At 47.1% G+C, this 16,217-nt stretch overlaps 1 protein-coding gene and 1 pseudogene across 1 annotated transcript in view; both read right to left on the bottom strand.

Moving 5' to 3' along the window:
- Positions 1-2,683: 2,683 nt before the first annotated feature.
- On the bottom strand, positions 2,684-4,130 carry LOC102436373 (annotated as a pseudogene).
- Positions 4,131-15,563: 11,433 nt separating this feature from the next.
- The window catches only part of PPP1R14A (protein phosphatase 1 regulatory inhibitor subunit 14A), a 4,460-nt gene continuing 3,806 nt past the window's right edge, over positions 15,564-16,217 (bottom strand). The window contains exon 4 of the mRNA XM_006096653.3: positions 15,564-15,801. Coding sequence (XP_006096715.1) covers positions 15,673-15,801 — 129 coding nt within the window. The 3' untranslated portion in view covers positions 15,564-15,672. The remainder of the gene's footprint in view (positions 15,802-16,217) is intronic.

Raw genomic sequence — 16,217 nt, forward strand, 5'->3', positions numbered from 1 at the left:
GGTCAGGGCACAGACTGATAGATGTTTCTTTCTCTCTCTCTCTCCCTCCCTCTCACATCCTCTTTCTAAAATTAAAATAAAATATATTCCCCAAATTTTACCTTTAGTATGTACAAAAAAGGTTCATCTTGGAATATAAATGCAAGCAGCTATAGTAAGAATGAGTCGTGTATTTTCAAAGGCACTGACACTGCTCTGTGGTATAAACTCTGCAAAGTGACAATAAGTAGGCAGCAGGAGAAACTATCTAGATTCATGACAAACCAACAATCTAAAAATGTGTAACAACAGTGAATATATAGTGCTATCATCCACTCTGTCTTATGTATGGACCTTATACTTAAAAGTATTTTTCCAACCAGCCACTGTGGCTCAGTGGTTGAGTGTCAACATATGAACTGAGTTTTGGGTTTGATCCCCCAGTGTGGGGCATGTGGGAAGCAGCCGATCAGTGATTCTCTCTCATCATTGATGTTTCTATCTCTCTTTCCCTCTCCCTTCCTCTCTGAAATAAAAATATATTTTTAAAAGTATTTTCCCATAAATGGCAGTTACTATGGCCATTTGCCAAGTGCAGAATAAGTGAAAAATCAAATAAAAAGAGCAAGAAAGTCACAGCATACTTCTAGAATTTTTATATCCTTTGCTTGTGATGACCTCCTGTGATCTAGAACCTTTGTTTTATGTAAAATTGGAGTTCTTACATTCCTTGCCCTTCTTCAGGTTGCTGCCCATTGCCATAAAGGTCTGGTTCTGGAATATGTTGAAGGTAGCTTTTTTTTTTAGATAAAGAGATTATGTCTTTTTCAGGAAGCCTTCACTTTCTTTCAAGCTTCATTCTCTCTTCCTGGTGAACTTTTTTAAGATGCTCAAGTTTGGCCTGTAGCTCTCTTTTAGCTTCTTTCTTCTTTACTCGCTGCACATCTGCTTCCTTTCTTCTTCCTTCCTCTGATGTTCTCCAAAAAATTTGTCTTTTGTTTTTGGCCTAAACAATCCTATATAATAAAAGCCTAGGTGGCATCAAGCCCTCACTTGACATCATCACAAGATGGCCACCACAAGATGGCTGCCCTCACGTTGTCACAAGATGGCCGGCAGGGAAGGGCAGTTAGGGCAACCAGGCCGGCAGGGGAGGGCAGTTAGGGCAACCAGGCCGGCAGGGGAGGGCAGTTAGGCCAACCAGGCTGGCAGGGGAGGGCAGTTGGGGGCGACCAGACCAGCAGGGGAGGGCAGTTGGGGGCCATCAGGCCGGCAGGGGAGGGCAGTTGGGGGTGACTAGACCAGCAGGGGATGGCATTTGGGGGTGATCAGGCCTGCAGAGAAGGGCAGTTAGGTGTCAATCAGGCTGGTAGGGGAGCGGTTAGGGGGAGATCAGGCTGGCAGGCAGAAGTGGTTAGGGGCAATCAGGCAGGCAGGCAGATGAATGGTTAGGAGCCAGCAGTCCTGGATTGTGAGAGGGATGTCCAACTGCTGGGATCAGGCCTAACCCAGCAGTCGGACATCCCCCAAGGGGTCCCAGATTGGAGAGAGTAGTGGCTGGGCTGAGGGACACCCACCCCCCCCCCCCCCATGCACGATTTCATGCACTGGGCCTGTAGTCTGCATATATAAAAACCTAAGCTACCCTTACAACTGGGCGACCTAACGAACAGTCTACTGGTTGCTATGATGTGCACTGACCACCAGGGGGCAGATGCTCAACACAGGAGCTGCCCCCTGGTGGTCAGTGCACTCCACAGCTAACCTTCTGTGGCCAGCCAACCTTCCGCGATCCTTCCCCCATCCCTCCACCCCACCTCACCCCATCACTGGCCAGCTGGCCCTGATCGGCCCCTATTGCCGGCCAGGCCCAGGAACCTCACCCATGCATGAATTTGTGCACCGGGCCTCTAGTAGAAATATATTGTCTCATGGTTCTGGAGGCTAAAAGTCAAAGATCAAAGTGCCATTAGAGTTGGTTTCTTGTGAGGCCTTTCTTTCTGGCTTTAGATGATCACCTTCTTGCTGAGTCGTCACATGGCCTTTTCTCTGTTTGTCAGAGAGAAAATTCATGTCTTTTGCCTTTGTAGGTCTCTTGGAGACTGAATAGCTTATTTTATGGGCCCTATTAGGTCTGAGCCCCTCTGCTAGGGGCTGGGTATATGAAAGAGTCTTTATTGTAGAGCCTGTGGCCATATAGCCATTGCTAACCAGGAGCTACCAGACAAAACAGCTCTTCATAACAGTTTCATACAGGTAGCCGCATACCAGCTGATTAACAAATACATCTTTCTCACAAAACAGTAGCAGCCTCTGTACCCACAGCCATTATCTGAGCAACCACATGCTGCCTCTGGACCTACAGCCTCACATAGTAGCTGCATCTGAGCTCACAAACCTCAGTAGTCTCAGTAGCCTCTCCAGCCTCTCTCTAGCACACTGGCTGGTCAGTAACATGTATTATACTACTTAGACAAAAGAGGCTTCCTTCCAAGTCATGACTTCACTCATTTGGGTTATAGAAGGGCACAGTGTACCATGCGATTGCTGTGGCCTTGCATCTGTGTATAGTCCTTGGACACCCTGATTAAGATTCCCATGCCCAGAGTGGCCTTGGCCATCTGGTGTATTAAGAACAAGGCCTCAATATTCCAGTTGGCCTTGAGCATCCCATGTACCTTGGCATGGTTCCCACAGACCCACATCAGAAACCCATTTCCTCTGGTTTGCAATAGCCTAAGGTTCAAAGTGCCTAGTGTGGGTCTGTTCTTGCAGGTCCTCCCCGTTTGTACTGTGGATCCTGATTAAAAAAACAAAACGAAAAATCCCAGAACCTAACAGCCATTTCTACACAGAGGCCTCTCAGGCAAACTACACTTCAAGGAGAAGCCTGCACTGAACTACGTGGCTGCTGCCAGGCAGAGCCAGCCATTATAAAGGCGTTCCTGGAGTCCTATTTCAACCAATAGGACTGACGCTTTCCCCATCCAGTCAGAACTGTATAGCTATATTCCCTGCCATCATCTTCTTCACCAACCAATTAGAGCAGCAGCTCTATTCTGACCAATCAAGACAGTGCCTTTTGGTCCAACCAAACTTGGAGGATTTGGAGTCTTCATTTGTATGAGAACAAACCAATCAGGAATTGGAGTGGGGACTTCTATCCATGTAAATCAGCTCTCCTCTGACTGTGAGAGCACATTTTCCCTTTCCACCAAAGCCTGTGTTTCTTCAGCTGAGCTGAGGCACCAAAAATGTTTAGGGGAGTAGACCAGAGCAGGGCAAAGCAGAGAGACTTGGGCACACCTCACAGCTGTGCCATTTTTACAGTCATGCTATATCACAGTTGAGCATTGTATTGGCGCCAATGACCATAGGTTGACAGTACAAATGAGCATTTCCTGGAGCTTTACAAAGTCACAGTGGTTTTCATTTTCTCGTTGTACAGTACCCCAAGGGTACTGGTGAGTTTTGACCATCTTGTTCCCAGCTTTTATCTCATCCATACATCCTACAACAGCAAGTGGCAAGTATCCCTTCACTGGAGCATTAATTATAACAGCTTTATCATCTGTTGATAATGGTTATATCTGGGCACTGTTGCTGAACAATTCACTCATGAGTTTGATCTTAAACTTCTATAATTCAGTTTTAGAAATCTCATCTGCTATGGCAATCACTGTATAAAGTTTACTTTGCTGTCAAAGCTCTTAGTGGCTAAGAGATCAACTATCTGTTGGTGACATGAAGTAGAGGCATGCATGGATCCAAGAATTATGGTACTTAAAAAGAGAACCTTTAATCTTTAGTTCTTGGAAATTGGCCTTGAACTGAGCATCTATGTGTCAACTCTTGGTTGGTAGCTCTCTTCTTTATTTATTTGGTTACCAAATCCCATTGTATTCACAATGGTCAATTTCAATTGAACATTACTTCCTTGGAATTCATATGTCTCTGCTTTAATTAAGCCTAACATGTGGGTAAAAATATGAGGATTCATGATCTTTAAAATTAGTATTAAACAATGTGTCAATCATCACTGATTTTCCAATTTCAGCTTCCCCAACACAGAGAATATAAAAACAGAAGCCTTGTTGAATGGATCTATTGACCAGCTGACCATGCAAACTTCAAAAACCAAAGTGGCCACATAGTTAAATAATAAATATTTTCTCTTTTTTGTCTCTGTTCATCATCAGATACTTTGTTACAGAAGACCAGAGAAAAACCAAGCCACGCTTAGAGAAAGGGAGTTACATTTTATTATTAAATTCTGTGCAGGCCCAGAGAAAAATGTGTCTTTCAAATTCTGGGCCCCCCAACATGGAGGAAACTTCTCTATTTATACTTTTCCCAGTTCTTTGTCTCCCAAATTTGGAATGAGACTTCTGGGCCTTCTGAGAAAGAAGGCCTGCGTGCTGGGAAGGGGCCATGAGACCATATCTCAAGGCCTGGCCTGGTGTCAGCACTGACAACTCTGTCTGGGGCATAGTTTACGGCCTCTCTGGAATGGGAGTAGTCTTATTTTCCTTATTATTTAAGCCAGCAAGCATTTACAGAGGCCAGAATAGCAGGGTTAAAATTTCAGCAGTTTTTATATAAGATGGATGCTTCAACTTGAGAGCACATACAAGTTTTGTCGCCATGTGAGATTGAAAGAGCAGGTGCCATACCATCTCAGAGGGCATGGTCCCATGTGGAGTGGAGTGAAACTGGCTGAGGGACAGTGAAGCTGTGGCTTCAGCCCTGGCCCCAGAGTGGTGCATCCTAGTGGCCAAAGGAAACAAGGGGAACCGGGAGGGCTTAATGCGGGCCAAGGCTGGAGGCAATGTTTTCTTTTTTTTTAAATATATTTTATTGATTTTTTACAGAGAGGAAGGGAGAGAGATAGAGAGTTAGAAACATCGATGAGAGAGAAACATCGATCAGCCGCCTCCTGCACATCTCCTACTGGGGATGTGCCCGCAACCCAGGTACATGCCCTTGACTGGAATCGAACCCGGGACCTTTCAGTCCGCAGGCTGACACTCTATCCACTGAGCCAAACCGGTTTCGGCAATATTTTCTTAATCTTTGACTATAAGCCACATGACAATCAAAGCAATTGAAAATTTAGCTAAAGCCTATACCAGCCGTGGGCCGTTTGAAATGAATAAAACTAAAAAAAAAAAAGACCGTACCCTTTTATGTAATGATATTTACTTTGAATTTATATTAGTTCACACAAACACTCCATCCATGCTTTTGTTCCAGCCCTGCGGTCCAGTTTAAGAACCCATTGTGGCCCTCGAGTCAAAAAGTTTGCCCACCCCTGGCCTATACCTATATCTCTAGACTCGATACCTAAACCTGCTTAGTTGAGTGTAGGTTTCAGTAACAATGCAAGCAAGAAGACAGCAATATCTTTTTTTTTAATTTTTTTTTTTATTGATTTCAGAGAGGAAAGGAGAGGGAGAGATAGAAACATCAATGATGAGAGAGAATCATCAATCAGTTGCCTCCTACATACTCCCTACTGGGGATCAAGCCCACAACCAGGCATGTGCCCTCACCCAGAATCAAACTGTGACCTCCTGGTTCATGGGTTGACACTCAACCACTGAGCCACACTGACCAGGTGACTGCAATATCTTTTAAAGAACTGCAATTAAAAACCAAAACTGTAGACCTAGAATTTGATTCCCCAGGAAAATATCTTTCAAAACCAATGGTAGTGCCCAGCCAGTATTGCTCAGTGGTTGAGTATTGACCTATGCACCAAGAGGTTACAGGTTCAATTCCCAATCAGGGCACATGCCCAGGTTTCAGGATTGATCTCTGACAAGGGGTGTATAGGAGGCAGCCGATTGATGTTGATGTTTCTCTCTCATCAATGTTTCTCTCTCTCTCTCTCTCTCTCTCTCTCTCTCTCTCTCTCTCTCTCCCTTGCCTTTCCTCTCTTTCTAAAAATCAATAAAAACATAAAAAACTAAAGGCAATTAAAAGGGATACTATCTACACTAATAAAAGAGAAACATGGTAATTGGTGTACGACCGCTACCCTTTTCATTGGCTAATCAGTGAGTATATGCAAATTAACTGTCAGCCAAGATGGCGGCCGGCAGCCAGGCAGCTGGAAGCGAACATGAGGCTTGCTTGCTGCAGTGACTGCAGACTCCAACGTTCCCCGCCTGACTTGCCGGCCTCTGAGCCGGCAGTTTGAAACTTTGTAACAAATATAGAAGATAAACAAAACCCCAGAAACCAGCTTTCAGGTCTCAGAGCTGGAGTTATACATTGTTTCGATTATAGAACGCTCAGCAGCGGAAGCCTCAGAGCTAGAGCCAGAGCTAAAGCTGGCCCAGAATAAAAAAAAAAAAGAGAGAAAAAAAAGGAGCGGTTGGGAGCTTCAGTCAACAACCACAAGCCTGAAAGCAGCCCTCAGCCCCTCACCCAGACTGGCCAGGCACCCCAGTGGGGACCCCCACCCTGAAGGGTGTGTGACCAGCTGCAAACAGCCATCATCCCCTCATCCAGGCTGGCCAGGCACCCCTGTGGGGACCCCCACCCTGATCCAGGACACCCTTCAGGGCAAACCAGCCGGCCCCCAGGCCTCTATCCTATATAGTAAAAGGGTAATATGCCTCCCAGCACCGGGATTAGCAGAGCCACGAGGCCTCCTGGCACCAGATCAGCGTGACAGGGTGCGGCGTCCCAACCCCCTGATCGCCCTGCGGCTCTGTGTGTGACAGGGGGCGGGGCCACAACCTCCCTATCCGCCCTGCTCTGTTCGTGACAGGGGAAGGTGCCCCAACCCCCTGATCAGCCCTGCTCTGTGCCTGATAGGGGCGAGCTCCCCAGTCCCCTGATTGGCCCTGCTCTGTGTGTGACAGGGGGCGGTGCCCTAACTCCCCTATTGGCCCTACTCTGTGTGTGACAGGGGGGAGCTCCCCAACCCCCTGATGGGCCCTGCTCTGTGCATGACAGGGGGCAGCGCCCAACCCCCTGATGGGCCCTGCTCTGTGCGTGACAGGGGGTGGCGCTGCAACCTCCCCATCGACCCTGCCTTGAGTGTGACAGGGGGCAGTGCCCCAATCCCCCAATCAGCCCTACCCTGAGTGTGACTGAGGGTGGCATCACAACCTCCTGATCCGCCCTGCTCTGTGCATGACAGGGGGCGGCGCCCCAACTCCCCAATCAGCCTTGCTCTGAGCCCGTCCAGGGGCTGCACCTAGGGATTGGGCCTGCCCTCTGCCACCCGGGAGCAGGCCTAAGCCAGCAGGTCGTTATCTCCCGAGAGGTCCCAGACTGGGAGAGGGCACAGGCCGGGCTGGGGGACCCCCCCCCCCGAGTGCACAAATTTTTGTGCACTGGGCCTCTAGTTTTGCCATAAAAAGGAATGAAGTCCTGATATATGCAACAAAGTAGATGAATTGGGAGAGTTCCAAGTGAGATGAAATAAAAATAAGCCTTTTCGTCAGGAATCCACCAGACAGGTCAAAACAAACCACCACAATTACTTGAGAACTAGAGGCCCTGAAATTGTGCGGGGGGGGGGGGGGGGGGGGGGGGCCCCCCAGGCCAGCCTGCACCCTCTCCAATCTGGGACCCCTCGGGATCGGGCCTAAATCAGCAATCGGACATCCCTCTCACAATCTGGGACCACTGGCTCCTAACTGCTCACCTGCCTTGCCTGCCTGGTCGCCCCTAACTGCCCCCCCCTGCCAGCCTCATCACCCCTAACCGCCTCTGCCTGCTGGCCTGGTTGCCCCTAACTGCCCCCCGCCCCTGCTGGCTTGGTCGCCCCTCACTGCCCCCCCTGCTGGCCTGGTCGCCCCTCACTGCCCCCCCCCCACCCACCGCCGGCCTGGTTGCCCCACACAGCCTGCTGTTCAGTTGTTTGGTTGTCCCTCACTAACGCCCCCTGCAGGCCTGGTCGCCCCATGCAGCCTGCTGTTCGGTCGTTACTGTGAGGGCATCTTGACCAATTTGCATATTACCCTTTTATTAGTATAGATAAGGTCCATCTGCTCCCTCTGGTGCCAGGAATGTAGGCTGTAGTCTACCAAGGCTACCACTGACCTGGAGAGCAGAGCGTGGGGCCAGGGTAAGTTAAAAATGTACACAGCTGTCTTATCAAGACTCAGCTGGGTGGGGTTTTTTTTCTTTCTTTTTTTTGAGGGGGGCGGGGTGTCTTGAATAAACATTCACTTGGCTGCTGAAAACTTTTGATTACTTTCTAGCATTCAGATAAGGTTGATTCTGATGGTTTTTGCCAGTTTACTCCCTGCTTTTGTGGAGGAACACTTATTGATTTCCCTATCCTGCCACTTTTGCTGATGTCACTCCCCCATGTCCTTTTCTGCCTTGTGATTTTGCCTCTGCCCCATCAAGAGATGGAGTCTGTTTCCTCTCCCTTTTAGTCTGGACTGGCTTTAGTGACTCAGATATAATCAATAGAAAGGGATGGAAGTTACATTGCATCACTAAGAAAGCCAAGTCAAAAGACTTCTTAGAACACTTTCACACGACCATCAAGCTGTGAGGAAGGCCCCAGTCCAGGCACCAGACACATGGGTGAAGAAGCTTCCAGATGAGCACCCAGCCAGCCATGTCAGCAGCCACCAACCACACAAATCCTCCCAACCAAGGCACCGACATTCCCACAGAAGCACAGGCATCACAAAATGGTTGTGGAGCCATCTCACTCAAGGTAAAGTTTATGTACTGAGTAAAGTGCCACACAACCTAACCCCATCATCTCTCTGATCTCAGTTCTGCGCACGCTCTCCCTCCCTAATTCTGTTCCGGCCACATGGGCCTGCTCATTGATAAACCAACAAGCAGCATACTGCCCGCCCCTACCTCAGAGCCTGGGCATTGCTGTTCCTTTCATGCGGAATAGTCTTCCTCCAGATATCCCTCCTCCCCTCTCAGGTTCTTTGCTGACATGTCCTAGTGATGCCTCTCTGGTCACCTGCATTAGTTTCCTGTGGTTGCTGTCACATATTACTGCAAACTTAGTGACTTAAAACAACACAAACCATCTCATAGTTCTGGAAGTCAGAAACTGAAAGTGGGTCTTAATAGAGCTAAAATCGGGGTGTCACAAAGCTATGTTCCTTCTGGAGGCTCTAGAGGAGAACATAGTCACATTTTCTGGGGATTAGGACATGGACATTTTGGGGGCCATTTTTCTTGTCCATCACACTACCCTGCTAAAAATTGTAATTTCCCCCATCCCAGCACTTCCGATTTATTTACTCTATTTAATTTTCTCTCTTTTTTTACCTGTTTAATTTTTTCCATAATTCTTATTACCGTTTAAAATAATATATAGCCCTAACAGGTTTGGCTCAGTGGATAGAGTGTCGGCCTGTGTACTGAAGGGTCTCAGGTTCGATTCTAGTCAAGGGCATGTACCTTGGTTGTGGGCACATCTCCGGTGGAAGGTGTGTAGGAGGCAGCTGATCGATGTTTCTCTCTCATTGATGTTTCTAACTCTCTATACCTCTCCCTTCCTCTCTATAAAAAATCAATAAAATATATTTTAAAAATAAAATAATATATAATTCATTTATTTATGACATTGTTTATTATCTGCTTTGTCCTGTTAGAATGTAAGCTCCTGCTATAACCTGGCAGCTAGAAGAGTGCCAGACACATAACAGGATCTCAAATGACCTGTGAATGAATAAACGGGTCACTCTCCAGAAGCCTAGACCTTAATCCACTCCCACCTGCAATGTATGGGGGGCGGGGGAGGCTATTTCCCTATGCCCAGACCAGGTGTTTATATAGTTCACTCATGTGTTTTTACCACATACTATGTACTTACTGGTCTGTCCTGTTGGTCAATGCCACTGCTACTCCAGCCAACACTTGGTATATCCAGCTTTCTAATTTTTATCTGATCAATAGATGTTAAACAATACTTAATTGTTGTTTTGGTTTGCATCTTCCAGATTATTATTATTTTGATTATTTCCTAATGTGCCAATAAGCAGTTTGGGCTTCCTGCCCTATCAGTGGTCTGTTCCTGTCCCTTGTGTCTTTTTCTACTATGGTTGTGGTCTTGTGATGTTGATTTGTAGGAATTCCTTGTAGTTGTTGAATTTCAATCACTCATCCATTTTAGATATTGCAAATATCTTCTTTCTGTCCATTAATTATTAACTTCAGCCTGGCCAGTGTGACTCATGGTTGAACATCAATCCATGAACCAAGATGTCACTGGTTCGATTCCTGGTTAAGGCACACGCCTGGGTTGCAGGCTCGATCTGCATTAGGGGTGTGCAGGAGGCAGCCAATCAATGTTTATGTCTCATTGATGTTTCTGTCTCTCTACCCCTCTTCCTTCCTCTCTCTCTCTAAAATAAATAAAAACATATTTTTAAAAATATATATTAACTTCAGCTAAAGATGTCTTTCTTTGAAGAGAAACTCTTAAATTTTGACATGATTGAATTCATCCAACTTTTTCATTGTAGGATTCATACTTCTGATGTTTTGTTTTAGAAGTCCTCCCTTACCCCCAAGTCACTGCTGCTGTTATCACTGGCTGTATAACAAATTATATGAAATGTAGTGGTGAAAATAGCAACCATTTATTACACTATCTCTCATGGTTCTTACAGGTGACTGGGCTCAGCTGATCAGTCCTCACTTGGGGTCTTTCAGACCATTGCAGCCAGATGGTGTCTAGGGCTGGAATCATCTCACTCACTCACTCATGTCTGGAAGTTGATGCTGGCTGTCAGCCAGATCCCAAAGCCTCTCCATGTACCTTAGGCTTCCTTGCAACAAGCGGGGTGGACTCCAAGAGTACTAGTATGCATCCCTCCCAAATTCATATGTTGAAGCCCTAACCCTCAATGTGATGGTATCTGAAGATGGGGCTTTAAGAGGTCATTAGGGTTAGATGAGCTCATGAGGACAGGTCCCTCATCGGATGAATTTATGTCTCATAAGAATACCAGAGAGCTTAATCTCTGACATGGGAGGACACAATGAGAAGGCAGCTGTCTCCAAGCTGGGAATAGTCCCCACCAGAACCCAACCATGCTGGCACCCTGACCTCAGACTTCCCAATGTCTAGAACTGAGAAAAAATTGATTTGTTGTTTAAACCAGTCTGTGGTATTTTGTTATGGCAGCTTAAGACAGTCATTCAGCGTCACTTCCATCACATTTTATTTGTAGAAGCAAGTCACTGAGGCTGGTCTATATTTTAGACAAGGGGAATGGAAAACTACCTTTGATGAAAAGTATATCAAAAAAATTGGGGGACATGTTACAGTATTATTCTCCGGTTTCTTTTAATAACTCCAGTTTACTTTTTACATGAAGGTGTTTATTTAATTTGGAGTCCACCCTTGTATATGGTGTGAGATAAGGATCCATTTTTTTCTTCTTCATATAGTAAGCCAGTTTTCCCAAAGCCACAAAGAACAATTAATCCTTTCCCCCATGGAATGGCAGTGCCATTTCTATCATTCTGTTATGTCCCTATACATGCCTGGGTCTGCCTGTATGTTGTTACTTTGGTGTATTCATCTGTTATTGCACCAATACCACACTATTTTTATTATTATGGCTTTGCAGTCTGTCTTCATATTGGTAGAGCAAGCATTCCTCTTTCCATTTTAATGTTGACTTAGCTCTTTGTACAGCTTTATTCCTCCAAAAAATTTTTGAAATAGGTTTATCAAGTAGCTTTAAAAACCTTTTGCTTGAAATTGCTTTGAATTTGTTGGCTAATTTGGGAAGAACTGGCATGTGGCTAATATTAAGCTACCCTATTCAAGGTCATGAATGGTGTCATTTTTTTCAGATTATCTTCTATATCCTTTATCCAGCATTTAAAATTTTTTCCATGCGTCTCCATCTTTAAGTTGTTTGATAAACCATAGTTTTTATTGCTATAAAAACTGTACAGCCCAACCGGTGTAGCTCAGTGGTTGAGTGTCGACCTATGAACCAGGAGGTCATGGTTCAATTCCCGGTCAGGGCACATGCCTGGGTTGTGGGCTTGGTCCCCAGTGTGGGGTGTGCAGGAGGCAGTCAATCAATTATTTTATCTCATCATTGATGTTCCTACCTCTCTCTCTCTCTCCCTTCCTCTCTGAAATCAATAAAAAAAAAATTTAATTCTTCTTTTAAAAAAACTGTACAGGTTTTTAAAATTATATTTCAATTGGTTACTACAGTGTTGGTGAATAATAATGATTATTGTAGGTTGATCTTGTATCAACCAGGATAATCCCTTTGCTAAGAGCCTTCCTGCCCTCTTTATGAGGGCAAGAAGTATTTCCAAGACATTTTAGCCAGTTGTGAATACCAATCATATCATTGGTGCAAGCCCATTTCTAATCAGCAAAGCCGCTAGTGTTGATCAGAGATAAAGACAGGTCAGTATTTTTTAGTAGTTTCCTCAGAGCCTTCTTTTTTAATGCATTATCTGCTGACCACCCCTGGAGTAACTGACCTTTGGGGTTTAGTTGTAAAACAACTCAGACAGGCAGGAGGGGGCACCAAGGCCTCACTTTCACACAAGGAGGGTTACTGCACGGTGGCCACCAGGGGGCACTGTCATTGGATAAGCACTACTGCCTGCCAGGTGCTGTTGCGGACATCAGGAATAGAGCCATGCTCAAGAGGGCAAGCCAGGAGCTAATATTCTAAAGGTGGGGGAGTCTAGACAGACGATAAAAAGATAGATAATTTCAGGGTCTCATAAATTCTATGGAGAAAACAAACCAGGGTAACAGGATAATGACTGAGCATGACTCCTTATGGAAGGGGCATAAAGACACCTCTCTGACTACATCTAAATGAGAAGGAACTCTGGGAGCAGAGTGCTGTGTGCAGAGGAAAGGTGTCTGTGGATCCTGGAGGGGAAGAGCCTGATGGATGGAGTGGCCAGTGCAGGCAAGGGACAGAGTGGACAGGGAGGAAGGCAGAATGGTGATGGGGCGGAGCACGGAGGGGAGGACTTCGGCTTCTGCTCTGGGGCCAAGGGAAGCCTGGGGAGGATTGTGATAGGAAAGATCTCCAAGATAGGCTGTTACAGGAACAAGCAAGGTTAGGATAGTGTTCACAATGTCTGTCTGTGTATAGAAGGGAAACAATATAAGTTCACATTGGTTTGTATTTGCATGAGGATATACTGGGACAATAGCAAGAAAATGATTAAAACAGTGACCTTTGGAGGAAAGAGAAGAGGGAAAAGGATGGATGGAGACTAATGTAAGAGTGAGAAAAAGCGTCCTCTGGCTGCTGAGTGGGAAGCAGACCACTGGCCTTCACAGGCAGAGCCCGGTGAAGGAGGCAAGGGGGGCAGGCCAGGTTTTTCCATGTCCCAGGGGTGTGGGTTGGTGTTCGCAAGGGACAGCTTGCTGGCCAGGTATGATGGCTGTAGAAGCAAATGGTCCAGCTCTCTCTCCCTACAATCAGGTTGATAACAATATTTATTATGTGTCCATGGTACCCTGGGAGGTAGATACTATTATAATCATCTTAATTCTACAGATGTGGAAACTGAGGCACAGAAAGGTTAAGTGACTTGCTCAATATCACACAGCCAGGAAGTAGGACAAATGGCATTTGAATCTGGACTCTTACCCACTTCAGTATGCTGCTTCCCAATCCTTTTGTTGTAGCCTTATTTTCAGTCAAGTTGTATTGCCCTTTAGATAGGATTTCTCAGATAGGCTGTGAGAAGTTACTAGCACCTTAGTATGAATCAGTCAACCTCTTCCTGCCACTGAAGAATAGCAATCATTGCTATAGTTTACAGGAGTGCTGCAGTGTAGGCATGAAATAGCTGGGCTCCGGAGTTATAACGCCTGAAATTGAAGCCCAGTGCCACTTCCCAGCTGTGTGACTTTGGGCAAGTGACATCCCTAATCTGAGCCCCCGTTTCTGTGAAGTCCCCATTTTCCTGATGAGGAAACCGAGAGGCACACCCAGGACTTTAGGACCTGGGTCTGAGTATATGCCGCCTCCACAAAGATGAGGAACCAAAAACAGGTTCTGTGAAAGGGAAGTTCAGAGCTTCGTAGGCCTCAGTGGGTGTCCTGGGAGAGAGGCCCAGGTGCTCAGATGCCAGGAGGTGGATTATCTCTGGTCTCCACACATTCATTCTGTACACATTTTGTGTGGAGGAAAGGGGGCACTGTAAGCCTGAGGCCTATCTGTGCAGGGACAGCAAGGCCACCCGAAGGACTGGACAAGCCAGGCCCTCCCAGCATGCTCTTCTTCAGGGGCACCTTCTCTTCCTGCCAGATGGGAGCTCAGACTCCCTGGGATGGGTGCCTGATCCTGGCCAGGCTGCTGGGTGGCCCTGAGTGGGAACTGCGGCTGGGGCCCCAACTTCAGTCAGCAAAGGCAAGATGGGAGATGTGCTTTGTCCTTGGAGGAAAACACCCTAGCTCAGGTCCTGCGGGTCCTTGGTGCAACCCCAGCTGCACTCCATCTCCTGACTATACCCAGCTGGGATCACTGGTACAACTAGACCTGCTGTTAAAATATTGAAATAGCCCTAGCCGGTTTGGCTCAGTGGATAGAGCATCGGCCCATATACTGAAGGGTCCTAGGTCAAGTGCATATACCTGGGTTGCAGGCTTGATCTCCAGCCCTAGTCAGGGCATATGCTGGAGGCAACCAATCAATGGGTCTTCTCCCCCCTCCCCTTCCACTCTTTTTTTAATATCAATGGAAAAATTTTCCTCCCCATGGAGGATTAACCAAAAAATAATTTTAAAAAGTACTGAAATCCCTTCCCAGTTTTTGGTCAAATAGGCTACTACCCCACTTCTTGATGCCCCAGGCCCCTGCCCTTAGGACCCTTCAGACCTTCCCATGCCCCAGCCCAGGGGCTCTCCTGATGGACCCCTGGGAGACTTGCCTATCCTGATTGGTGGAGGGGCCTGACAATATTTATCTTCCCTGGCTCAGCATCAGTGTCAATTCCCCCCCCCCCCGCCCCCCACACACACACAAGTTCAGAGTCCTCAGATATGGATATCCATTTCACATAAATGCCTATGCATCCTCCAAAGCCCCACCTCGATGTGACTTTCTTCAGGAAGCCCTCCAAAATTTTTACCACCCAAAGAGGGACAGGCTTCCAAGTATCTTGGACCATACACCACTTTGTTCTAATCTTCTGCACCAGTGTGTGAGCACATTGACGCCAGGGACCATATTCTACTCCTCTTTGTGGTCTCAATTCCAATGGCCATGCCAAGTACACAATAAGTGCTCAATAAAATTCATGGCATGGCTGACTGTTCATGATGTGTTGTGGTGATAGCAGGGATATCCTGTGCATCTCCTGTACAAGCCATCATTCCCATAGGAGCTGGGTGCCATCTGTACACTACAGCCCTGCCAGCTGGGACAGGCCAAGGCTGGGGGGAGGGGAGAACAGGATGTGAGTCCCAGGGGTGGAAGGTCAGCAGAGCCTGTTCTCACGCTCTCTGGCCACCGAGGAGTGATTCTCCATCTGTGTAGGCCAGCTGTGGGTGCTGGGACACAAGGAGACCAGCAGGAGAGAGGAAGATTTTAGGAGTGATCAGGGAGAGGAAAAACAGGCACTCAATGTTACTGTTATAGAACCATTAAATACTACTTATAAACAAGTCAGGAGGGCACTAGGAAGGGGGGGGGCACAATGCTGGGGGGACGGAGGGGCCACTGAGGCCAGAGAGTGTCAGGGCGGCAAGGTCCGGGCCGGGTCTTGGAGGGGGCTCAGGCTTCTGTCACCAGAGGGGCTGGGCTGGCGGAAGCCTGGCTGCTTGTGGAGGCCTCGCAACTTCACCAGCAGCTCCCGGACGAAGTCCTGAGGACAGGGTGGAGGCTGCTGAGAACAGGGGGAGGGGAGGGGAGGGGCCCTGCCCAGCCCAGCCCAGCCCAGACCCTCTGACCTGAGCCCTTCCTTCTACTTCCAGGTCAGTGAGAGGGGGTAGAGGTGAAGTTAGGGAAGAGGAGAGGCCATGAAGAGGAAGAAGATTGGGGTGGTGGTGGGTGGAGACAGAGATGGGAGAGGGCGAAAGGGAGAAAAAGATACAAGGAATGAGAGAGATGGGGACAAACAAAGAAAGACAGGAAGATATAGAGACAGAAAGAGATAGAGAGACTGGGAGAGAGATGGAGACAAAAACCAGGACACAGAAACAGACAGAGATACAGAGAGAGATGCAGAGAGAGAGTCAGAGAAGAAAGACAAAGGGACAGAGAAAGAAACAGAGCCACAGA

Source organism: Myotis lucifugus, unplaced genomic scaffold (assembly GCF_000147115.1).
Source record: "Myotis lucifugus unplaced genomic scaffold, Myoluc2.0 scaffold_185, whole genome shotgun sequence".
In the NCBI taxonomy this organism is placed as follows: Eukaryota; Metazoa; Chordata; class Mammalia; order Chiroptera; family Vespertilionidae; genus Myotis; species Myotis lucifugus.